Source organism: Bos grunniens, chromosome 27 (assembly GCF_055505025.1).
Source record: "Bos grunniens cultivar Pamir isolate PY7600 chromosome 27, Bosgru_T2T1.0, whole genome shotgun sequence".
Lineage (NCBI taxonomy): Eukaryota > Metazoa > Chordata > Mammalia > Artiodactyla > Bovidae > Bos > Bos grunniens.
The window spans coordinates 19330624-19357299 of NC_141191.1; the positions used below are offsets into that span (position 1 = coordinate 19330624).

The window sequence follows — 26676 nt, forward strand, 5'->3', positions numbered from 1 at the left end:
TTGATTTTTTTCTTCCTAATTTATTTTTAAGATTAAAAATATGTATACATTCATAAAGGAATAAATTGAAAGGAAATACATTAAAATATTAACAACACTGGTTTACCTCCAGGTGGTAGAAATTGATGTAGTCAACCCAAATTTTCTGTATTAACACTCTTTAAGAATGAAAACAGCACATTCAAATCCATTAAGATTCTTCCAGGCTAGATATTCTTTGCAGTCTGCATTAGGAACTGTTTTCTGCAAACTCCACAGCTACAGCATCAGGTAAACTGTAAATTCCAAGGTTAGATTGTTAATTATTCAACAAACGGCCTCTATTGATGAAGATTCTGAAAAAGGGTAAATGTAAGATTTCACAGATGGCCAGAAATAATATCAAGAAACATCTATGATGGGAGTGATATTCTAAGGAAGGACTGAATACTGATTCTAAAATTCAGAAAGGAGCATATGCAAAGATACCAGCCGACAAGAGTAAAAGAAAACTAATCATAAAAGGGGGATTAAAAAAATAATGTCACATTGGGGAGGGTTTTTCTAAACATAGCACAAAACTGAGAAACTGCAAAAACTATACAAAGCAACATAAAACAAACGTAATTGGGAGAAGTCTACAACTAATATTAGTAAAGAATAACTTCCTTAATACATAGACAACTTTTATAAATTTAAAAAAAAAAAAAAACACACAGACAACAGGTGGTCCTGTGGTTAAGACTCTTCCCTTCCAATGCAGGGGGGCATAGGTTTGATCCCTGGTCAAGGAACAAGAATTCCACATGCCATGGAGGCACGGCCAAAAACGAAAACAAAGAAACAAGACAACAAAAACATGTAAAAGATACAAATGCAAAATTTAAAATATTATTATTTTGAGAAAGGAGGAAGAGAGAAACTATCAGGGAAGAGCCCATAGAAAGCATTTAAGACACTAGTAATATACATACATACACACACACACACACACACACACACACATTCTTTCTTCAAATTAGATGATGGGTTCACAGATGTTTAATTATTCTTTAGTCATTCTCCCTATGTACATATGTGTAGGTGTATATACACACACATACACTCATATATTTATATGTATGTGTGTGCATGAAACAAGACCCACAGACCCACAATTGGCAACTGTGACGGTATCCTCTGCTAGTGATGGCATCCACTCAACACACACCATCCGTGGCCTCCAGCCAGGCCCCAGCCTCTTCTGAGGGTCCTTCAGTTTCTGAGCTCAGCAGTAAAGTACTCCATTTGTGAAGCACATCTGAAAATTCAGTTACCATTTATGTGTTTAAAAGGACACAAGGCTGTAGAATCTATTATAATAAAGGTTATCAACTTGTAAAATATATATATACACACAAACTTATGCTTATATATATACACATATATTATACATGCATATTTCTAAAAAATGATTAAATGCATTAAGAATGCTTATAAGAAGGATCATACTGAGTCAAAGGGAAAGAAACAATTTTAAGTTAAAATGTATGTTGGTATTTCTGTGGAGAATAATGACATATATAAAAATCATAAGGCATATGCTTTTGGACTCTACTAGGAATTTCCCTCTAAAATATAATTGAACATGCATTACATGAAATGATGTTATACAAGGCTGTCTGTTATAATATCATGTATTTCAGTAAAATTTTGAAAACAGATAATTCCATGATGTATTATTTTGTGAAGAAAAAAATGTGAAAAAGTACTGTAATTAGTTTGTTAAAAAGAACTATATACGTTTGTATATTTACAGACTCTCCAGAGAGAAATACTTGGTTGGATGGTGAGTAGATGTAGAAAAGTGTATTATTTATTCAAAAAACACATTTTAAAAACAAGTTGTCTTATAATTTAGTCATCAAAGCAAACAGAGTGCATTTTATAATTATACATAGTATGATTCCAGTTACACAAATTAAAACCTTAATAGTGGAAGGGGAACTGCAAGAAATTCTCCACATCAAATTAATTACAGTTGTATTTGTGTGATGGAGCTGGACGTAGTCGCTCATGACAGCTCAGACACTTAACAACACAAACTTCCAGTGTTTTCCACAAGCTGTCAAAAGGCATTGTTGATGACAAAATTTGAAGGAAGATAATACATTTAGTTCCTTTCTTAAGTGTAAAAAAAACATTCGGTCAGTCTTGTAGGACATTCAACAAACACCTAATTCATAGCATATTAGTTGAATCATAGCATATTCGTTAAATCAACAAACCGGCTTACTTGAACCATACAATTCTGTCCCCAACCCTCTATGGGAAAACAGGATGGATGCAAACATCTCCAGTGAACTGCCTTCTTCCTTGCGGGGAGGAGGTGTTAGAACCATTCTTTCAGTTGACAGGGGGACTACATTGCAACGCCACTTCCTGAGAATACCATCAAGGCGGCCCTTCAGTTCAGTTCAGTTGCTCAGTTGTGTCTGACTCTTTGCGACCCCATGGACTGTAGCACGCCAGGCCTCCCTGTCCATCGCCAACTCCTGGAGTTTACTCAAACTCATGTCCACTGAATCGGTGATGCCATCCAACCATCTCATCCTCTGTCATCCCATTCTCCTCCTGCCCTTCATCTTTCCCAGCATCAGGGTCTTTTCAAATGAGTCAGCTCTTCTCATCAGGTGGTCAAAGTATTGGAGTTTCGACTTCAGCATCAGTCTTTCCAATGAATATTCAGGACTGATTTCCTTTAGGATGGACTGATTTGATCTCCTTGCAGTCCACAAGAGTCTTCTCCAACACCACAGTTCAAAAGCATCAATTCTTCAGTGCTCAGCTTTCTTTATAGTTCAACTCTCACATCCATACATGACTACTGGAAAAACCATAGCTTTAATTAGATGGACCTTTGCTGGCAAAGTAATGTCTTTGCTTTTTAATATGCTATCTAGGTTGGTCATAACTTTCCTTCCAAGGAGTAAACAAACGTCTTTTAATTTCATGGCTGCAGTCACCATCTCCAGTGATTTTGGAGCCCATAAAGCTAAAGTCTGTCACTGTTTCCCCATCTATTTGCCATTTAGTGATGGGACAAGATACCATGATCTTAGTTTTCTGAATGTTGAGTTTTAAGCCAACTTTTTCACTCTCCTCTTTCACCTTCATCAAGAGGATCTTTAGTTCTTCTTTGCTTTCTGCCATAACGGTGGTATCATCTGCATATCTGAGGTCATTGGTATTTCTCCCAGCAATCTTGATTCTAGCTTGTGTTTCATCCAGCCGGCATTTCACATGATGTACTCTGCATATAAGTAAGCCAGGTGACAATATACAGCCTTGATGTACTCATTTCCCAGCTTGGAACCAGTCTGTTGTTCCATGTCCAGTTCTAACTGCTGCTTCTTGACCTGCATACAGATTTCTCAGGAGGCAGATCATGTGGTCTGGTATTCCCATCTCTTTCAGAATTTTCCAGTTTGTTGTGGCCCACACAGTCAAAGGCTTCGGCATAGTCAATAAAGCAGAAATAGATGTTTTCCTGGAACTCTCTTGCTTTTCCGATGATCCAGCGGATGTTGGCAATTTGATCTCTGGCTCCTCTGCCTTTTCTTGAACATCTGCAAGTTCACAGTTCACATATTGTTGAAGCCTGGCTTGGAGAATTTTGAACATTACTTTACTAGCATGTGAGATGAGTGCAATTGTGCAGTAGTTTGAACATTCTTTGGCATTGCCTTTCTTTGGGATTGGAATGAAAACTGACCTTTTCCAGTCCTGTGGCCACTGCTGAGTTTTCCAAATTTGCTGGCATATTCAGTGCAGCACTTTCACAACATCATCTTCTAGGATTTGAAATAGATCAACTGGAATTCCATCACCTCCACTAGCTTTGTTCGTAGTGATGCTTCCTAAGGACTACTTGACTTCGAATGCCAAGATGTCTGGCTCTAGGTGAATGATCACACCATCGTGATTATCTGGGTCATGAAGATCTTTTTTGTATAGTTCTGTGTATTCTTGCCACCTCTTCAAGGTTGACATCCCTTCAAGGATGACTTGAAGTAACTCAAAGTTACTTGATTTTGCCAAATAAAAATTAGAGCCTGATTTTAAAGGTTTACGTTCAAGCCCTTCCATGGGATCTAGTCCCCTGACCAGGGATTGAATCCAGGCCCCCTGCATTGAGAGGGCTGAGTTTTAGCCACTGGACCACCAGGGAAATCCCAGGTTATTTCTTGACTATTCTTTCGTTGCACTCTGCCACAGGGACACTCTTCTTGAAAGCATGCCGAAGGTCCTGACACAGCTCAACAGTTAGAACTAGCTGATCAACTTTTTTTTTCAGTTGTTAGAACAATTTCAGATAAAAACACTGATTCCTATTTCTCTTGGAAAATAATGAGAAGATCTGGTAGAAACAGATGTTTCCATCAAGCAACATTTTCTTGGAGTGGAAAGGCTCTCTGGATCACTCCAGTTAACTCTGCCCTGCTTCATTCATTTCCTCCTACACCTGCAGGACTTCAGCCTACTGGTCTAAATCTGTGTGGCTCTGTAAGGTCTGGAGATACACAGCGTCAGCATCTGCATTCAGAGATGCAGAATTGCAGGCACATTTCCTGTCTGCCTCACCAGAGTCTGCACTAGAACAAGGGCCCCAGATGATCTCACAGCACATCAAATCAGAGAGGCCCTCATCACTTCCTGTCTTAGCTTTACTCACCACTACCCACGAGCAATTTTCCATTCTAGCAATACTGAACTCCTTGGAATTTTCCTACTCAAAACACCTACTTGTCTTTGACTTCAAGTGGCTGTTCTTTTTGCCAAGATGACCTTCTCCAAGTCACCCACACTGTCCTAGATCAGGGGTGCCCAGCCTTTGGGATCTAATGCCTGAAGATCTGAGATGGAGCAGATGTAACAGCAATAAAGTGCACAATAAATGTAGAGCACTTGGATCATCCCGAAAGCATGTCCCCTTCCCAATCCCTCATCCAAGGAAAAACTGTCTTCCATGAGACCAATCCCTGGTGCCAAAAGGGTTGGGCGCTGCTGTCCTAGATAACTCAAATTTATCTTTTAAACTTCTGCTTAGAAGACGCTTGGCCCCCTCTCAGATTCTTTTAAAAATTCGCCTCACTCAGTATATACTATAATGAGTTAAAGTACCCCTCCTCTGGGTTCTGCTAATACTTGGTATGACTCTACAAGATTGTAGCTCTCCGGTTATGTGTTTGTCTAGACTGTAAACTTCTTATCAGCTCAGTGTTTTGTTCATTTTTCTAGCACTAGAACCTATAACTGGGTTGAGTGGTGGCCCTCAGAAAGACATGTAGACCTAGTAGTGCAGTGGATAAGAATCCACTTGCCAATGCAGGGTTATGGGTTCGATCCCTAGTCCGGGAAGACCCTACATGCCATGGAGCAACTAAGCCCATGCGCCACAACTACTGAGCCTGTGCTCTACAGCCCACCAGCTGCAATTAGTGAAACCATCACAGTTTAGAGCCCGAGGCTGCAAACAGGAGAAGCCACCAAAGTGAGAAGCCCATGCACCGCAACACAGATACCCCCACTTGACATGACTAGAGAAAAACCACTCACAGCAACAAAGACCCAGTGCAACCAAAAAAAAAATCAGGGTATGTACATGCTTTCATTCCCAGGACCTGTGACTGTGACCATCTGGTCCTTGCAGATCTAGGCAACTCCATGGGTAGTAGATCCGATGGCAACTGTCTATCTGAGACACGGAGGACGGGAAGGAAGCCATTTGAAGATGGGGCAGAGGTAGAGCAATGCAGCTGTAAGAAAGGACCACCTTAAAAAAAAAGAGAAAGAAAAGAAAGCACTGCCTGGATATCAGAGGCTGGAAAAGGCTGGGACAGATTTTCCCTACTGCCTTAAGAAGGAACACATCCTACCAAAACACAGACTTCTGGTCTCCAGAACTGTGAGCGAATAAATCTGTTAAGTCGGTCAGTGTGTAATAATCTATCACAGCAGGTAGTCCTAGGGAACTAAGAAATTGCCTCATATATAATTTGGCAGTTGTCTAATTGCATCACAAGTCACCAATACTAAGCAGCTACCAGGCACTTTTTCAGATGTTTGTCAGATGTTCTGAAAGCCACACTGGAGGACAGGTAGAAAGGTGATTTTGGAAAAAGCATAAGCAGAAGTACAACACAGAATGAGCTCAGAGGATAACAGTGTTGTCATCTGAATTCTCATTTAAATGATCTGACTACAAATGAAGCTTTAACTACTCAGATGGGCAAGAAGATCTCCAGCGGGAGTTCATCAGCTTTTCTGCACCAGCCAGTCAGCTTACTCAAAGGCTCGTGAGATCTTGAAGACAAAGACATAACTAAGGAATGGATAAGCAACCAGGTCCTACCGTACCCAGGGAACTGTACAGGGAACTGTACCCAGTGGTACGTGGCAGCCTGGATGGGAGGGGTTTGGGAAAGAACGGACACGTGCGTGTGCGGCTGAGTCCCCTTGTTGTTCACGTGAAACTATCACAACATTGTTAATCAGCTATCCTCCAGGATAAAATACAAACATAGAGCTAAAGAAAAAAAGGAACAGGTAGCAGCCAGATGAGTTAAAGTACAAGAGTCGAAAAATATCAAAATCTAACTGAGCACAGTTTCCAAACACATGGAAACTTAAAACTCAATGTTTTTCATAACATTTTTTGGTTTCATAACCTTAGAGGGCTTATAAGAAACGGCATTTCTTATAGCAAATGAACAGGTAAGTTCAACCATTCTTTTTTTTTTCCTGAAAAATTACTTATAAAACGAAATACTTAAGAGTGGGACACACGGGCAGTGGTGTACTAGTCAGTGTTTGGCAGCCAGCTGGGAGTGTGGAGCCCTAAGGGGAGCACTCACTGACTTCTGTGGTGTGAATACATCCAGTGTGACGGATCTCAAGGTATGAACATGATGTCAGCTGACTGTCACTATTCCTGAAAATGTAATAATTGGCTTGCAGGCTCCAGGAGAGCAATAAGTCAAGAGAACTAACACAAAAGAATCTCCAGAGATTTAGATGAAAAGAGACGCACACTGACATGAGGGCTCCCCAGGTGGCACAGTGGTAAAGAATCCACCTCCCAAGGCAGGAGCTGCAGGAGAAGTGGGTTGAGTACCTGGGTGGGGAAGATCCTCTGGAGGAGGAAATGGCAGCCCACTCCAGTATTCTTGCCTGGAGAGCCTCATGGACAGCGGAGCCTGGTGGGCTACAGTCTACAGGGTTGAAAAGAGTCAGACACGACCGAGCACGCATGCACACACACTGATTTAATGTAAGAAAACAGGAGGCTGAATAATGGCTCTCAGAAAAATGGAACTAATTATTTGGATCATACAAAGGAAAAAAAGTAGCATCTTTAAAATGATCCCATTTTTGTATGACCCTGTATCTCACCACCTACCCACAGATACAGAGAAGTATTCTCATTGGGTACATTTGCTCCATGTTGCTCTATCTCTGCATATGAAATGTACAGAAATATACTGGTTAAGGTAAGGGGAAGTCCCTTGGAAACTACTAGGAAAATTTTTCTTATCTAAGAATTGAGAACTGATGGGACTTTGCTGGCAGCTCAGTGGTTAGGATGCTGTGCTTCCAAGACGGGGGATTCGGGTTCAAACTCTGGTCAGGGAACTAAAATCCCACGGGCCCAGAAGCCAAAAACGAAAAATGGGAACTAAAAACAACCTAATGGCCCACACTTTTGTTAATACTTAAGACCAAACAAAGGTAATTTAACAATTGGTTTTAGGCAATTTACTCCTGAAAGACAAGCCTATGAACAGCCTGATAAGCAGAAAGAGCAGCATCACACTCCTTAGGTACCTCATTAGGTACCTTGCCTTCTGGGAGGAACATCCCGTGCTCTGATGTCATAACTGTGGCTCAACTTCCATCAGTCCTCCGCCTTGCAAAACACACCTTGAAAATTATCTGACTCGGGCCCTAAAATCATGTTAAGAGTCTTCACTAACTTCCCTATTTGAGACCCTACTTATAGCCTTTTGACCTCCATTTTCTACTATCAACATTGATGAGTACAAAGCCATTCTGAAAATTACATCTGCACCCTATTTCCTCTCCTTTTGGACGTTGTTAGGGTCTTCTCTTTATCCCTGATGTTTTGCCTTGGTGTGTATGTCTTCACTCAGCACCCTGGCTTCTAAGAGGCCCCTTTAATGTAAAACCCATCCATTTAAAATTTGTTTGAAATTGTCCTGTCCTTCCCATACTTTCTGTTCTCTCTTTGGAACTCCCACTGGTCAGGCGGCAAAGTTCCTAGATTAGATAGATATAAATAGATTGATTTACCTTTGCTTTTTCAGCTATTTTTCATCTTCTTGTTCTCTCCTGTGGGAGGTTTTTTCCTTCAAACTCTTTATCTGAATTTCGTTACTATAGTTTTTTCATATGGTTAAGTTCTTTAAAAAAATTTTTTTAATAGAAACACACTATTTCTAGAATCTTTTCATCTCTCCGAGGATAATTTAATGAGTTCTGAAGTTTTCCTTTAAATTCTACTTCTTACTGTTGGTCTCTGTCGTTCACTTTACAAGTATTTCTTAAATCACCAGAGAAACACTGGTAAATAAAGACATCTTTTCTAAAGGAAAAATACATTCTTTAAGTATCTTCTATGAAAGTATGACTGCATTGTCAAACAAAAAGAAAAGCCACTAACCCCCCACTGCGGTAGGGGGAGAACCCATTGTGTTCTCAACCAGCCAGTATATATTTTTGGACACTCAGTGATATTAGGTAGCTTCTTCTCTTGGACCTAGTTTTTTAAAATGACAGAAGAGTTCTGATCCTTGCATAAGAACTCTCATTTAGAGAAATGTACCCAATGAGAAAAACTGCAAGTGCTTCAAAGCTGAGAAACCATTAACTAAAACAGGGCTGAAGAGAATTTGGATTTTGACACTCATGGGCAAGCCATGGAGAATTTTGGAAATGGCTCTTAGAATTTCTAATTTATACACAATTTCAACCTGTAACGGTCTATTTTTTAATCTAGTAGCTATAGCCTCTGGTTAGCAGAAACTTTATGTGACCTTTGCCCCTAAGGCCAGGATTACTATATTCCATCCATGCAAGAATAAAATGCTGTGCAAACAACAGCAACAAACAGAAAACACCGAGTTCAGATTTTTAAAATCATGTATTGAGAGACATACTCAGTAAAACTGGATGGTGAAATGACACTGGAGGAGTTTATTTCATTAGGAGCTGCCATCTTTACAAAAAATAAAAATAAGCAATTATGCATGTGTTAAGTTGCTTCAGTCATGTTTGACTCTTTGCAACCCTATGGACTATAACCCAGCAGGCTCCTTTGTCCACAGGATCCTCTAGGCAAGAATACTAGAGTGAGTTGCCATGCCCTTCTCTAGTAGGGCATGGGATCTTTCCAACCCAGGGATCGAACTCGCATCTCATGTCTCCTGCATTGGCAGGTGGATTCTTTATCACAAGAGCCACCTGGGAAGCCCAATAAGCAAAACTGTACTCCAAAGCACTAAGGTCGGCCTTCATCCACTAATGATGTCACGTATCTGAGTTGTCTTCTCATGTCAAATACCTAGCATACAGAAATCACCTAATAAATATTTGTTGGTTATCTTATTCACCATTCTTACAAAGTCCTTGCCATGATATAGTTTGCATGCCACGGAGGGAAGAAAGATAAATTAAATAATATTACTTCAGGTAATGATTGATGCTATAAAGGAAATAATGGAGAGTAAGAGGTAAGAAAATGAGACAGGACGAGATAGAATATTCAGGAGAGGGCTTTCTTTGTGAAAGACAGATGGACGAAGGCAAGAATGAAAGCCATACTTAGAAGGCTGCCATGCTAGTCTAGGTAAGAAAGAAGAGCTTAGACTCGTATGGCAAGAGGGAACCTGGTTAAGAGTTTGACCTGGGATATATATTGAAGGTATTGCTGACAGACTGAACACAGAATGGGAGCCAACTGAAGGGGCCAGTGATTTTCAAAGTAAATTGAGACAAAGTGAACCTGTGAAGTTCACATAAAACATGAGGTTGGTACATTTGGGAATATAGCTGGCTCTGACTAGGAAAGGCAAGACATCTGTTGGATATTCACATGTACTTTTTAAACTGTTTGAAAAGAGGGCTGGTATGTCATATACCTCCTCTAGTTCCCCAAATCGTCCAGGAAACTAGTACCCTCGCCTCTACCTACACAAGCCAAGAAATTCCATAATGAAAATAAAGAAAGCATATTCTCAGAGGAAGTTCACATTTATAGTCCCTGAAATAAATTCACATGTTTGAAGTTCTGAATCTCAACATCAAACACAGAAATAGCTTTTAGCTTCAGAAATGTCACAGACCACAGAGATAAGGAGATTGCCACCAAATTCACTGAAAGGACTGATGCCAATACTTTGGCCCCCTGATGTGAAGAGCCAACTCACTGGAAAAGATCCTGATGCCGGGAAAGACTGGGGCCAGGAGGAGAAGGGGATGACAGAGGATGAGATGGTTGGATGGCATCACCAACTCAATGGACACAAGTCTGAGCAAACTCAGGGAGATAGTGAAGGACAAGGAAGCCTGCTGTGCTGCAGTTCATGGGGTCACAAAGAGATGGACACAGCTTAGCAACTGGACAACAATGCTTAGACCACTCCCTTTTTCAAAGAGAAAACCCACCAGCATCTGGAATCACTACAGTACTATCTGAAACAACACCCACAAATACACTAAAGATTACCAGGTTAGAATATTCATTAGGATGAACACAAAACTAAGTACTCATTTAGGGGGAAAAAAAGCTTACATAACGTTTCAAAATATTATACAAATACACAAATACTTTCCAGGAAAACAATTTTACATTAAATCTCCAAAGACTGCTTCTTTAAAAAAATATATATATATTTACTCATTTGGTTGGGCTGGGTCTTATGGGTCTTAATTGAGGCATGCAGGATCTTTTTTTTCCCTCAGTGGCGACATATGGGATCTAGTTCCCTGACCCAGACCAACAGGGAAGTCCTCAACTGCTTCTTTCGAGAAACATGGATTTCACTTTCATATCGTTACTCAACTTCCTACACCTTCCCCTCCAGTCAATCTCAGATCTCACTGAATACCTTTAAGGAGATACAATCTGGGTGGAAAGAAATGAATAGCCTGGTTTTTCAAGAGTTTGTAACACTATCTCTAGGTTTTTAGCATATTTTTGACTCAATAAAACAACATCTATCTCAGAGTTAGAAGACTCAGATGAGGTAATGCATATAAAGCATTTGGAACCTTACCTTGCAGACAGTAGATATACCAACTTAAATTTTAACATGTAATACTTAAATTCAATCTTTTTGTTACTGTACCACATTTATCTATTGCACATAATTCCTCTCACTTGCGGTGAGTTTCTCATCTCACATTTGGTTCTCTTCAGGGCAAATGTCCCACTCCATTGTATACTTTCCCATCGGTCAGGACAGATAAAATGCCAACTGTCTTCATTTCCCATCCATGTGCTTTTTAACTTCAGTGTACCAGTGATGGCATTTATCACATTCTAATCAGGCACTCCAAGAAATCAAAGTTTCAAACCACTTGCCCATTCTCCATGAATTCATTATCTCCTCTATCCCAATTCCTTTTCTTTATTCAAGATTAAGAGAATTACTGCAGTGAGGTCACTTACCTTTTCTTCTTTTAACCCCAGATTATTTCAAGCAGACTGCCCTGACTCCCAGCGGAGGCTAGTAGGTCTAGACCGGTATGGGCTGTGAGCCTTCCTGGGCTCATCCCAGAAATGTGTTAGCAGTTCAGCTATAAACAGTCTCACAACTTAAGTGATCTATATACGGACAGAGAAGTCATTTCAAGTTATAACTACAGAATGGAAATGCATTTTTTTACTTAAGTTTTTTGCCCAACATACACTTATCATACTTGAAATGTTCTAAGGGTAGATATGTCCCCAGTGTTGAGGGATAACCCGAGGTGTTCTAAAGCAGTGGTCCCCGGCCCTTTTGGCATCAGAGACGGTTTCATGGAAGACAGTTTTTCCACGGACCCAGGTGGGGGAAGGGGGACGGTTTGGGGATGATTCAAATGCATTGCATTTATTGTGCATTTTATTTCTATTCTGATTACACCGTGATATATAATGAAATAATTATACAACTCATCATAATGCAGAATCAGTGGGAAGGAAGCCTTGGTCTCCCCCTCATTCTCTTTAAAATACAGACATACATATATATATATATTCAGATAATAGTTATGCATATATCCCTCCCCTGCTGCTCACCTCCTGCTGTGTGGCCTGATTCTGGGGACTGGGGACCCCTATTCTAAACCACTGGAAGCTTCTTCCAATGGCCTGAGAGTGCCTAGCTCTTACTGAGTCCAGTTTTCCAAGACATATAGTTTCTTAGAGTACCTTCCAACTGCCCCTGAGCCAGTCAACAATCTTCCTAAGAGAGCAGGCTGACTGGCAGTCCCAGTCATGTGAACTACACATGCTTGTTACTAAGGAAGGCGTCCAGGCTCACCTTGATCTCTGATCTAACAGCCTGACCCCCCAGCACTAGCACCACACATCCAGCACCTCTGACAGATTAAAATTACAAGCCACACGAAAGGCGGTATAGTCACTGACCAAATCAGCTGTTCTCTGTTTGCCTTTACTAAACTTACTTCTTAATCTTGGCTGCATGTTGCAAATCACCCACAGAGCTTTGGAAAAGTGATGCCTAGATTCCAATTACAGAAATGTTTTTTGTTTTTTTCGTTTTGGTTTTTTGGCCACAAGGGATGTGTGATCTTAACTCCCTGACCAGGGACTGAACTTGCAACCCCTGCATTCCCGCATTAGAATGCCAAGTCTTAACCACTGGACTGCCGGAAAAAATATTAGTCACTCAGTTATGTCTGACTCACAGTCCCACGGACTATAGCCTGCTAGGTTCCTCTGTTCATGGGACTCTCCAGGCAAGAATACTGGAGTGGGTTGCCATTTCCTTCTCCAGGGGATCTTCCTGATGCAGGGATAGAACCCAGGTCTCCTGCATTGCAGGTGGATTCTTTACCGTCTGAGCCATCAGCAACTGCCAGGGAAGTCCCTAATCTCAGAGATCTTGATGTAATTAATGTATGTGTAGTGGGGGGATGTAAGAGGTGATGAATACTGGGATTAAAAAAAAAAACCTCAGGTGCTTATAGGATACACAGAATTTACAAACTCGCTGTTGTACATGAAAGACTATGTTTACATTAACCCTTATGCTGTGGGTTGAATTGTCATCCCCCACCATGGGCTTCCCAGGTGGCACTAGTGGTAATGAACCCACCTGCCAATGCAGGCAGACATTAAGAGATGCGGGTCAGAAAGATCCCCTGGGTCAGAAAGATCCCCTGGAGGAGGGCACAGCAACCCACTCCAGTATTCTTGTTTGGACAGAGGAGCTTGGCAGCCTGGAGTCCACATGGTCACACAGAGCTGGACACAACTGAAGTGACTTAGCACACACATAAGCTTCAACTGCTATACCACCACCCACCTCCAAGAAAAAATTCCTAACTCCTTGTACTTTGTTTGGAAACAGGGTCACTATTAAGGTAAAATGAGCCCATACAGTAGGGTGAACCCCTAATCCAATGTGATTAATGCCTTTATTTTTTTTTTTTAAAGGCCAAAGACCAGACACAGGGAGAACATCACGTGAAGACCGAGGCAGAAAAGGGGAGTGGTACACCTGTAAGGGAACAAAGATTTCCAGCCAACCACGAGAAGCCAGGAGAGAGGCATGCAGCCGTCTTCAGAAGGAACCGAACCTGCCAACACCGTCATTGCTAGCCTTCAGAACTACGAGTAAAGGCACTTTTGAGGTGTAAGCCACTCAGTCTGTGGTACTTCACTGTGGCTGCTGTAACAAACTCAACCACCAGTTCGCCTGAATCTGTTTATTGACCTTTTGGTTCTGACACGAGTGCAGCTCTCTTCCAGGACTTTTAACTTCTAAGCGTCACTTACCCAGCACCATAATATACAGCACTACTTAATGCTTTCTTCCTCATTTACAATACATATTTGAGAATTCATGGTCTAAGGACTGTTTAACACAAAAGAATGAACAGAAATAGGCATGGTACTTAAATCTCATGGAAAGGCAATCAAAGAACTGTCCAAATAAATATAAAGTCGCAGACTTCCCTGGTGGGTTCAGTGGTTAAGATTCTGTGCTTCCACTGCAGCAGGGGACATGGGTTCGATCCCTGGTGAGAGAAGTTTCACACACTGCAATGTGGCCAAAACATTAAAAAAAAAAAAAAAAGACTTCCCTGATGGTCCAGTGGTTAAGAATCCACCAACCAATGCAGGCAATGGGGGTTCAAGCCTTGGTCCAGGAAGATTCCACATGCCGAGGGGCAACTAAGCCTGTGCATCACTACTACTGAGTCCACACTCCAGAACCCGAGCTCTGCAACAAGAGAAGCCAATGCAATGAGAAGCCTGAGCACCACAACTAGAGAAGCCCCTGCTGACTGGAACTACAATAAGGAATAGCCCCGACTCACTGCAGCGACAGTAAAGAATAGCCTCCACTCGCTGCAACTAGAGAAAGCCTGCACTCAATAAAGACCCAGCATAGCCAGAAACTAAAAATAAAAAAGTAAACAGAATTTTTATAAATTGCAACTGTTGTTTGTATATAAGAAGCTGTAACTGGTGCAGTGATGTTCCAGGATTTGTCATTATATCAAGTATAGTTGCTTTGCAGAGAAACACTTCAGCCAAGATCACCTTTGAGCCTCAGTTTCTACATTCGAATAATAAGGATTAATACACACTTACAGGCTGTTAAAAACATGGAGATCCAGCATGATAAACCTTTCATTAAAAGTCCCTCTAATAAATATTTCATTGTCTTATTAGCATTGTACGAACCCCCGAGCAAGGCTGCAGAAAAAAATTTTCAGTGGGTGATCAAATAGAGAAAGACGAAGGCAAACACAAGACACCGTTACAAAGCATCAAACTGTCTAATTTCTTCTAAGAAATTTAATTTTCTTATAAGAAAGAAATAGAATACTTGAAACAACTTGGAAATACTCACATTTTCTGAAACACATCCTCCCCACCAAGATAAGGTATCCGGGGAAATTAAGTTGTCCTTCATGTGGAATGATGATAGAACTCTTGGCAACATCAGGAATAGGATGTCTCCATTCCACATGTCACTTTGATGACATTCTCAAATCTAAAGTCTTGATTATACCCAATTCTGTTTTCTGAAATCTCAAGAGTCCTTAACCCAGTCTTAAGGATCCCAGACTATTTTCTTCTCTAATTTCCCAATCTTATACTACATAGGCACTTGCTGTTCTAATTAGCATGGGGTCCTTTAGTTATTATCATTCATGATTCAGCTTAAATCCAACCACTTCCATGAAAAGGGTATCGAAAGCCATGCTGTGCCCTCATACTAAGCTGCTTTAGTCATGTCCGACTCTATGCGAGGCTATGGGCTACATGAATGCAAAAGCTCTGGGGTGCTCAACTGGGCTCCAACTCAAGTGCTAAAAATCTTCTACTGGCTTATTTTGAAAAATTACTTATACAAAGTCATGCTTGTAACATTCTGGGCTCTCGTGGTTATTAGATTTCACACCGAAGAGGGCTGAGGGCTAAGAGTATCATTACAAGGAGAAACATGAGGGAGGCAGATACTCAAAGAGTCTGAATTCACACCTCCACTGGAGATACTGAGAGAAAATATAGGCCTGAGAGCTCCCTGGAAGGCGAGATAAGAGAAATTATAGATGAGGGAGCTCTTTGCGGCATCATAGAACGATATCTGCTCATACTCGTAGTCCAGGAAAACTCCAACTCTGTGCACTTGCTCTCTCAAGGAGACCCTTTTGAAAGGGGGGAAAGTCCAGAAGGTGTGATCGGTTCCCATGAGAGATCCTGTGAGCAAGACCTTATTTCCGGAGCTGTTTCTGACGGTGGAGCTCCTGTACACGCCCAGCTGCCACTGCGCCGCCCTGCCCACGTCCACCTCCCAGTAGTGCCGCCCTGAGGTGAAGCTCTGCGCACCCAGCACGGTGGCACTGAAATCAAATCTCTCAGGGTGACCGGGTACACCCCGCTGCACGTTTCTAAGTCTCACATTTCTTAGATCCTCGGACAAGACCAGATAGGGATGAGCTGTTTTAGGGTCCAAAGTTATAGGTCCTGCAGGGAGAAAGAAATTTAGTTACCCGAGGGGTTCGTCAATGCCAGTGACTGATGACTTCAAACATCAGGGGCTTCCTAATGAGATGGCACCAGTCTCAGCCACAAATACTGGAGAGGCAATCTAGGAGAGTCCAGATGAAGGGACCTCTGAGCTCTGTTTCAAGTAATGGAGGGACTTCTCTGGTGGTCCAGTGATTAAGAATCCACCTGCCAATGCAGGAGACATGGGTGTGACCCCTGGTCCGGGAAGATTCCTCATGCTGCAGAGCAATTCAGCCTGTGAGCCGTAACTACTGAGCCCGTGTGTTGCAACTACTGAAACCCATGTGCCTAAGCGGGGTCCCGCCACAAGAGACGCCACGACAGGGAGAAGTCCATTTCCCACAACTAGGGAAAGCCTGTGTGCAGCAACAAAGAGCCAGCGCGGTCAAAAATAAATACAAAAATAAATAAAAATTTTAAACAAATGGACATCACAGAGAAACAAAGTCAGTAAGATAATGGAAGGAGATGCGGTCAATCTGAGGAAGAAGAACAAAACAATGAATAATGGACTACGGAGAGTTGAAAAGCACCTCTCAAACCAGAAAGGAATTCTGCCAGGCCATAAGAATGACCGACACCCAGTCCTGGCCCAGTATCACCTGAGACCCAAATCTAAACTCCCTAAAGATCTTCCCCAAGCCTGGAACCAACGGGAGCACTGGAGTCTCCTATAGAGCTGTTGATTCATGACTCTGGCCTGTGACTGAACTTCCTTCCTTATCTTAAATATCACCAGGGCACAGCAGAAACATCTGGGAACTGCTGCCTGCAGGACCCTAACACTGAGTAAATCAAAAGTGAATATATTAGAGGCCTGAAAACCTGTGAGAATCCTCCAGAAAAATCAAGCTGAAGTCAAGAAGGCTCACTGTGATTTCTCATACTTGACTGAAAGTGGTAGGTGTCTTCATATCTCTAACTGGTCCTTCTCATCTCCTTCTGTTCAGCCTCTAAATATTGTGACTTCTCAGAGATCGGCCCAGGATCTTCCTTTTTACTCCCTGCATATTCTTTTACCCTAAGTGACTTCATTTAGCCTCAGTTTTAAATATCTTCTATATGTTCATGAGATGGTTGGATGGCATCAGTGACTCGATGGACATGAGTTTGAGCAAGCTCCAGGAGTTGGTGATGGACAGGGAGGCCTGGCATGCTGCAGTCCATGGGGTCGCCGAGTCAGACACGACTGAGGGTCTAAACTGAACTGATATGTTCATGACTTACTCCTTTAAAAAGATGACAAATACCAGCTGGACAAAACACAGGAATTTCAAACATTCTCCATCCAAAATGGAACTCCAAACCTATCCCTTCCCAGTTTCTACTTTTTAGTGGAACATATCACTTTATAGTTGGTCAAGCCATAAAACTGTAGCAGTCATTGATTTTTTTCTTTACCATCTAATCCACTAGAAACTTTTATGGGCAAGTGAAGATGCATCTCTGGACCTAATTCACATCAGTATTAAAGTGGTCTTAAAAACCACAAGCCTTAAATTTTAAATTTCAGCTTGTCCCAAGATCCTAGGATTTTCAGAAGACTGGCAGAAATAAATGCAAATTGTCTCTGGAAGAATGTACACCTTTTATTCCTATCTGAAAAGAACTTATAAAAATAATATCTAAGGAAAAAAGGAAAGCTCACTATTGAAAAAAAATCATTAACCACACACTCAAAGTGAGACTAGCAGAAAAAAGTCTGAAGAACTTTACTTACTGGAATTGCCAGGCATAAACTCTACAATAAATTTTACTTCTATATTTAAAGAAAAAAGAAAAACTTCTAGTCCTATAGAATACAGGAAACTAAAAAAAGCAAGACTAAGTGGGTTTGACAACTAAATAAGATTATCTAGAAATAAAATATTAAAATATTAAAATTTTAATATTAAAACATAAAATTTTAATATTAAAATATAAAATAAAGTATTAAAATGCCAATGGATGATTACAAGGAAAGAAAGCTACAGAAAATATGCATTAACATAAATGCAAAAATTCTTTTAAAAACATTAAAAGAACACTTGCCAAAGTACATACATTTTGGCAATATATAAAATGGATAAAACATTATCCTGGGAATGCAAAGTTGGCTCAACATATGAAGCAAACATAATTCACATTAACAAAGAAAAAATGGATATTTTGGTAGATACAGACAAAAACATCTCTTAAGTTCACCATCTGTTCATGATACGAAATCTTACTGAATCAGGAATAGATGGGGAACTTCCTCAACATGACAAAAGGCAGCTGTGGAAAAACCTACAGCTAACATTAATGGTCAAAGACAATCTTTTCTCCCTAAGATCAAGAAAAAGATTCTTACCACTCCTATTCACCATTACATTGAAGCATTGAAGGTCCTAGTAAGTGCAATAGGTTAAGAAAAATACAGAAAAGGCTTACAGACTAGAAAGGAAGAAATCTGATATTTAATTTCACTAATAGAACTAAAAAACACTTAGGTATCTGCCTAATTAAATATGTACAATATTAGCTGAAAACTATAGAACACCGTTGAGAGAAATCAAAGATGACCTAAATAAGTGGAGATATATCACCTTATCCCCAAGTTGTTCTACAGACTCAGTGTAACACCAACCAAAACCCCAGCAGGCTTTTTGTAGAAGTCAACAAGCTCACTTCGAAATTTATGTGGAGAAAGATTTAGAGTGGCCAAAATTATTTTTAAAGAAAAAATCTGGAGAACTCACAGTGCCCAATTTTAAGACTTTCTATAGAATAATCAATCAAGCCAGTATGATATTACCAAAAGTATAAATAACGATCAATGAATCTATTAGACTCAAAACAGGTCTGTTCATTTTCAAGTGATTTTCAACAAATGATGTTAGGACAACTGAATACACATATATACAAAAAAGGAGGAGAGTTGTACCATGTCTTGAATAGTACGTAAATAGTAACTTCAAATGAATAAGACCTAAGAGCAAAAACTAAAACTGTAAAACTTCTAGAAGGAAATCTTTGTTGCAGTAAATTTCTTAGGCCACAGAAAGAACAAACCATAGGAAAGAAAATGATAAACTGAACTTCAAAATCTTCTGCTCTTCAAAAGATACTACTAGGTAAATGAAAATACAAACCATGGGAGAAATATCTGCAAATACAGAGTCTCTTTAAATCCTTCAGCTGTCTGGAATTTATACAAATATAAAATGTCCTGTGATCATGGACATGTGTCAACTTACTTTGCAGCACTTTGAGCATTTTGCTCATTCCTGTTATTTGGCACAAACTCAGGTCTGTGATTTGGGCGGGCTGTAGAAACTGATATAGTAGTGACTCACTCCTGTTAAAGAAATGATAATTTCAGTTATCCATGCAGACCTCAGGCTCCTCCATCCAGTAGGTGGTTCTCATTGCTACCCGCATCCCAAAACTCCACCCTTGTGTGCTCACATATCAGACTGTGAATCTGACCCAAATGTTTCCAAAATGATTAACTTACCTTTCCAAAGCATATTTTGCATTCTATAGGATGAAAAAAGAGGAAAAAAATTACTAGGGGGTATTTGAGCCAAGCCTTTTGTGACTTGTCCTCATGAAAATATTTTCTCTCATAATAACAAAACTCGATTTCCAAGTAATTTCTTCAGCCTCATGGTGCTAATTCTCAGATATCAAATTTCAACACTGAACAGGAAATCAAAAAAATGCTTGAAATCACTGTTATATTCCCAAGGGAAATAATCCTCTCTACTTCACATAGAGGATGTTCCTCATTCAAATTCTGCCCATCTACCTGATTTCTATACTGGGGGTGGCAGGAACTTAGCCTGCGACGCTGGGGACAGTGGCTGGAACGAGGTCAGGAACTGAACGTAACTGGGTCACACCTGTCTGTGCCGTCTGGAACGAGGCTTGGCTCTACGACAGAACCTAACTGTTTATGTCCAGGTGCATCTGAATAGTTTTTTGTTTTTGTATAGTCTTTAAAATATAAAAATGTACTTATTGAAAATGGTAACCATGTTGTGCTGTGCTTAGTTGCTCAATCGTGTCTGACTCTTTGCAACCCCACAGACTGTAGTCCACCAGGTTCCTCTGTCCATGGGATTCTCCAGGCAAGAATACTAGAGTGGGTTGCCATGCCCTCCTCCAGGGGATCTTCCCAACCCAGGGATTGAACCCAGATCTCCTGCATTGTAGGCAAATTCTTTACCATCCAAACCACCAAGGAAGTCCCAAAGCATGCTCCTGAACAAAATTTAAAATATACAATACTGGGAATGCCTTGGCACTCACTGGACTCTGCGTGTGTGTGTGTGTGTGTGTGTGTGTGTGTGTGTGTGTGCTGAGTCTGAATGCTCTGGACTCTGCATTCTTACTCCCAGTGTATGTGTGTCTGTGTGTGTGTGGGTGCGTGCGTGCACGCAGTGAGTCGTGACAAACTCTTTGTGACCCTATGGAGTATACCCACTAGGCTCCCCTGTCTATGGGATTTCCCAAGCAAGAACGCTGAAGAGGGTTGCCATTTCTTCCTCCAGGGGATCTTCTCAACCCAGGGCTGGAAATCTGCACTGCAGGCAGATTCTTTACCACTGAGTCATTGGGGAAGCCCACTTACCCTAGTAAAGGGCATGTCAATTCAAACTTAACTATTGATCAGTGAAGCAGCTCTGTACATACTATGATTTTAGGATGAGTCATAATGCTTTTGACAGTCTTCAAGTAGGCCTGAAGATCACTGGGTACTGTATTCTAGCACTGACTCCTAATGAGTACTATCCACGTCTCATTTCTCAAATACTGTAGTGAAGGTTATTTCCAGACTCTTACCTGGAGCAACACTGAGGCAGGCTGCCTACACTTCCTCTCGAGCTCTGTGGTGATCTGCTGGAGGCTGCAGATCTGTTCAGAAAGCCTGACTTCACTCTCCTTCAGTTTCTTCATGTTCTCTCTCCCCAGAAAGTTCAGTCTCTGCAGAAGCATCTCTTTATTACTATTCAACAACTGGCAGTTTCTCTTACTGGCTAATTCAACCATCTCATTAAAAACCCACTCTATTGCCTGCCAACCCAGAAACAGACGTAACTGGGTAAGGCCAGGATATTCCTCTGTGTCAAGCACGACACCTCAACAGACCCTTGATTCTCTGACATACTGTATCTATGTTGATGTGGACAGTATCCTTCTATCTACTTAATCAGTTCACAACTTGGACCTAAAACAGGTCACTTTCTTTTTTTGGTTGTTCAGTTTTGTTCAGGAAGTTTCTTATTTCCTTCATTAAAACTAAGACTTACTATAATTTAATTAAAAATTAAATTCAACCAATAATAAAAAACATAATCAAACCACTGATACGAGGTTCCTTCCTACTCTTGCAAAGATGCTCCATCTAGGCACGTATGAGAATGTTCATGCTATTTTTTTCTTAACACAAGTGATGTCATATTCCACTGCTGATCTGGCAACTTGCTTTTTTTCTTAATAGATAATATGCTCTTGGAGAGCATTCCTTATCCATACATATTAAAGCCATGTTATCTTTTCTAAAGGTTAAAGAGCATTCCATTGTATGTCCTATACAATGCATTTCATGAGTCCAATATTGATGGATACAGGTTGAATCCACTCTCCTGCTATCAACAAATGTTAAAGTAATAACAACACTTAAACTTACATTTACATTACACAATAATGAACACATGTACAAACACTATTTAAAGAGCTTCATGTAGATTATCACACAATATTATGAACTCAGGGCCATTATCATTTTACATCTAAGGAAAGTAAGCCAGAGCTTAAGCAGAATGTCTAAAGCCACCTATTGTCATTCGGTCACTCATTTGTGTCATCAGTTTGTGATCCCATGGACTGTAGCCCACCAGACTCCTCTGTCTGTGGGATTTCCCAGGTAGGAATACTGGATCGCATTGCTATTTCCTCCTCCAGGGGATCTTCCCAGACCAGGGACCAAACGAAGGTGAATTCTTTACCATTGAGCCACCAGGGAAAGTGGCCAATGAGACTAGTAAATTACAGAACCCAGTTAGGAATCACATCAGTTTGGCTTCAGAGACTTTCTCTAAGCCATGGCTCTGTACTGAAATCATTTTACAACATCCCTTATGAATGTGTCTTTTTATCTGCATGCAAATGTATCTGCAAAACAAATTATCAGGAATAGAACTGTGGGGTGACTATATATATACACATTATTTTAATAAAAGCATAGTTGTCAGTGGTTGTGCCATTTTAGCTCTTCTTTCTTTCATTTCCCAAATATTGTAAGGATGCCACGTTGCATATCTCACCTGTAGTGTTTCCTGGAACTTCTCCTTTAGGTTCGTGGCAAACTCCATCAGTTGGTTCTGACTGGTTTGTCTTAAATTCAGGTTGAATCTGCCTTGCAGGCTTTGCAAATTCATCTCATTTTCTTCAGTCATCAACCGGATCCTTATGCTATATTCAGACTCAATCATTTCTTTAAAATTCTGCTCCTCTTTCTTCATCATAGACACAGAAATGAGATTTCAGGTTAAATACTATAGACATCCTTTTCCATCTATAATTCTAATATAAATCCAAGGAAATAGAAAGTACTGGAGAGGAAATAATAGGCATAGATACAAAGGACAAAGGGAATTTCAGGGTCAACATCAGCCAAGGTATCAACACAATTTTAGAACATGAAATGCAGATAGAGACATGTTCATTGACAGGAAACTGAGAAATCTACACAACTTCAGGACCAAAGAGCAGGAGATCAGGAAAACTGGAAGGTAGGACCAACAGCTTTTGCTGATGCTTTGGACAGTGGATGAGAGAAGAGGAATCAACGGGTGACCCCAAGGTTTTTAGATAAAGAACAGAGCTGCCAAAACATAAAATGCGAACTATGGATGGGACAGATTCTAGACATGGGGAAGTGTATCAGCAACTCAGTTTAGGATATGTTGATTTTGATAAGTCAGCCATCCAAGGAGAGATACTAGGCAGAAAGTTGGACATGAAAGCCCACTACTTGGAAAGTCTGAGCTAGAGACATATATTGGGAGTAGTTGGCTTAACAACTGTATTTAGGGACTTCCCTGGAGGTCCAGTGGTTAGGACTCTGCATTTCCACTGAAGGGGCACTGGTTCGATCCCTGGTCAGGGAACTCAGATTCCACATGCAGCATGGTGCAGCCAAAACCACCACAACAAAATGACCATATTTAACCTCATGACACTACTGAGTGAAGATTTATCAAGACCCTGACTGTACTCACCACTTCCACTACCCCTCCCGCCACAGTTCACCATCACGTGGCCCTGATTATTGCAAACAGTCCCCTTCAGGTACTCCCTACCTGTGGTCTCACCCTCTTACAGTCTATATATTATTTTTCAGCTTCTGTTCCCTTAACAGACTTTTACAAGATATTGACTATAGTTCCCTGTGCTTTAGAGTAGGTCCTTGTTAATTTTTTATTTTATATATAGTACTGTGAATATGTTAGGGCTTCCTGGGTGGCTCAGCAGTAAAGAATCGGCCTGCAATCCTCCTGCAGTGCATGTCAATGCCAAACTCCTAATTGACACGCCCCGAATAGAAATTCTTACATTGACCTTTAAATGCCTTCAGGATTTACACTGCCACATCCAAAGTACAAATGATGCTCAATCTCCTACAGCATTGTTAACTGCATTATCAGTCTTTTTTATATTTATAAATAAGGTATAAAAATGCCATCTCCCTAACAAATTTAATATAGTTAATTTGTATTTCTCTTAACACGAGCGTATGAACCAATTCAGTCTACTCAAAAGATTATCTGCATTTGCTTTTCTGCAAGCTCTCATGTCTTTGATCATTTCTCTATGGAGTTTCTAGTCTTCTCCTACTGACATTTTGTTTTTGTTGCAGTATCTTAGTTCCCTGAACAGGAACTGAACCCATGTCCCTTGAAGTGGAACTGTGTCCAGTCTTAACCACTGGAGCTCCAGGGAAGTCCCCTGCTTACTGACTTTTAAGAGCTCTTTATACATGAAGAAATTAATACTTTTCCTACCTATGGATTTTTAAGTAACTTTTCCTGCTGTGCCATTGGTCTTATGATGCTGTTTATGTTATTTGCTAGCCAATATTATAGGTAATTTCCGCCCAAGAATCAAGATACGCACTGACCTGCATCATCACCATTCTTTCTTGTTCATCAGCCAGTATGATTTTAGCTGCTTCAAGTTTCTCCTTCAATGTGTCCAACATCTCCTGGAATAACTTCTGCAGAGAAATATATCACAGTAATTGCTTTACAACAGCTAGATTCCTAACCTTAGACAACTGAAAGGCCAATAGCCCTGACTACATGTGGAAGGTCTGCATATGGTACTTATCTAGTATTCCGTTGATCAACATCAACTAAGGGAATGGCCTTGAAGGATCAGAATACCTGTTCCCCAAACAAATAAGGTAATTAATTTAAAGAGGTGGCAGCCAGAATGGCAGGGTGGTCTGGGATCTGTACGAAGCTTACCCTGTACTTCTCGGCCGCCTCTGGCACTTCATTCACCACCACGGGACTCCCACGCTCCTGGGGCGGGAGGCTGTGGCCACAAACCGCCATTTGGTCACCACTGCGGAACAGCTGCGGTGGCTGCGGGCGTGTCTCACAGCGGACACCTCCTGGGGTGTCTTGCTCTAACTGGGAGCGGGGCCTTTTGGACATCCCGGCAGGTGGCCCTCGGTGGAGATGATCAGGCTGTTTCTAAGGCGGTATACACCTCCCCACACGCCGAACGGGAAAGGAGTGCGGGGTTCTAGGGCAGACGCACTCGGCAGCCTCCGTCCTCCGCAGTCTAAGGGTCCTGGACTCTTTGGATCCAGCAAACCTGCTGCAGCCACGAGCCTGAGGAACGAGACACGATGAATTCCACCAATGGTCAAGTTCTCCGAGACTTTCAAGTTATTGAAAATAATTAACAAGTGACAAAATAGCAAAGTGCTTCCCAGTAAGTCATTAAAAAAAGAAAAGAAAAATCACGCTCAAAGGAAAGCACACTGTGGCAAAGAGCAGGAAAGGAACTTCTGGAACTAAAAGCAGACAGAGCCTAGCCTCAGGCACTCCAGTCGCAAGCCAAAGGAATCCCTCACTCACCTAGTTGCTCGCAGAGATCCACAAAGTGAGGGCTCCTTAAACCAGACGGACGGGAAGTGGTGTGTCGCCGCGTTCCAAGGAGGCACTCCTTTTCACGTCTGGCTTGGAGGCGCGCAAGCTTCTCTCTGCCTGAGAGGCGCGCCCTGGAGCTCCACAAGTGCGCATGCGCCTGGCTGAGGCGCCATTTTTGTGCCTGAAGGGTAAGGCGTGTCACACCAGAGACTAGGCCGTTGAAGGATGTTTGCTAAAAAAATAAATGAAAGAAAAAAAAGAAAGTTAAGTCGCTCTGTTGTCTCTGACTCTTTGCGACCCCATGACTATAACCTACCAGGCTCCTCTGTCCATGGGATTCTCCAAACAAGAATACTGGAGTGGGTTGTCATTTCCTGGGGATCTTCCCAACCCAGGGATGGAACCCAGGTCGCCCGCGTTGCAGGCATGAGGGAAGCCACAAACCCCAAGTAAATAAACCTTTTCAAAAATACTGAAGGGAAATTGCACGTATTTATATGTACATATGGGATCTGGCCGTGGCGCTAGTGGTAAAGAACCTGCCTGCCAATGCAGGAGATGTAAGAGACATCGGTTAGATCCCTGGTCAGGAAGATTCCCTGGAGAAGGGCATGGCAACCCCCTCCAGTTATTCTTGCCTGGAGAATCCCGTGGACAGAGCAGCCTTGCGGGCTACAGTCCATGGGGTCGTAGAGTCAAGACAAGACTGAAGCGGCTAAGCGCAACACAGCACAAATGTACATATTTTCGCTTCCTGGGTGGCTAAGTGGTAAACAATCTGCCTGCAATGCAGGAGACACAGGTCCCATCTCTAGGTGAGGAAGACCCCCACCCCTACCCCCCACGCCCGCCCCTGGAGAAGGAAATGGCAATCAGCTCCAGTATTCTTGTCTGGGAAAGTCCCTGGACAGAGGAACTTGCCAGAGGGACGGGACTGAGCTACTAAACAACAAAGTATGTGCATAAATACATGTAGGTAATACATATGCACATATGTGCATATATACAAATATATTTTAAGAAAACAGAACAAGTGATCTATAATCCGTGCATCCCCATTTCCAGACAATTCTGATAACGTTTGAGCAACAATTCTACCTTTTCACTAGATATATTTTAATTATATTATTAAAATGTATTACCTACTGAATTTGGAAATCTTTCCCAATGAGGAATCGCCTTAGTTTCCTTGTCTAACCCCATCTGTAGCCATTGCCGATGACACTGTAACACCAGATTTACATTTGC

General features: G+C 41.3%; 1 protein-coding gene across 3 annotated transcripts; it reads right to left on the minus strand.

Annotated features, from left to right (window-relative positions):
• Positions 1-25660, minus strand: TRIML2 (tripartite motif family like 2). Of its 3 annotated transcripts, none has more exons than XM_086380186.1 (8): positions 25417-25660; positions 24796-25167; positions 24447-24542; positions 22591-22782; positions 21107-21247; positions 19776-19798; positions 19516-19616; positions 1-275 (listed from the first exon to the last, which is right to left on the minus strand). In XM_086380186.1, the coding sequence occupies exons 2-8, from the start codon at positions 24985-24987 to the stop codon at positions 259-261; spliced, it is 762 nt and encodes a 253-aa protein (XP_086236312.1). In that variant the 5' UTR covers positions 24988-25167; positions 25417-25660; the 3' UTR covers positions 1-258. The 3 variants fall into 3 exon arrangements, with proteins under 3 accessions (XP_086236312.1, XP_086236311.1, XP_086236310.1); XM_086380185.1 differs by lacking the exon at positions 1-275 and adding an exon at positions 1051-1279; XM_086380184.1 differs by lacking the exon at positions 1-275 and adding an exon at positions 15052-16252.
• Between the last annotated feature and the right edge of the window lie 1016 nt (positions 25661-26676).

Excerpts from the sequence above, each read along its gene's own strand:
- TRIML2 (XM_086380184.1), bottom strand. The coding sequence starts at position 24,987 with ATGTCCAAAAGGCCCCGCTCCCAGTTAGAGCAAGACACCCCAGGAGGT. Across the intron at positions 24,543-24,795 it reads AGGCGGCCGAGAAGTACAGG|AAGTTATTCCAGGAGATGTT; the intron begins GTAAGCTTCGTA and ends ATTTCTCTGCAG. Across the intron at positions 22,783-24,446 it reads AAAGAATGGTGATGATGCAG|AAAGAGGAGCAGAATTTTAA; the intron begins GTCAGTGCGTAT and ends TCTATGATGAAG.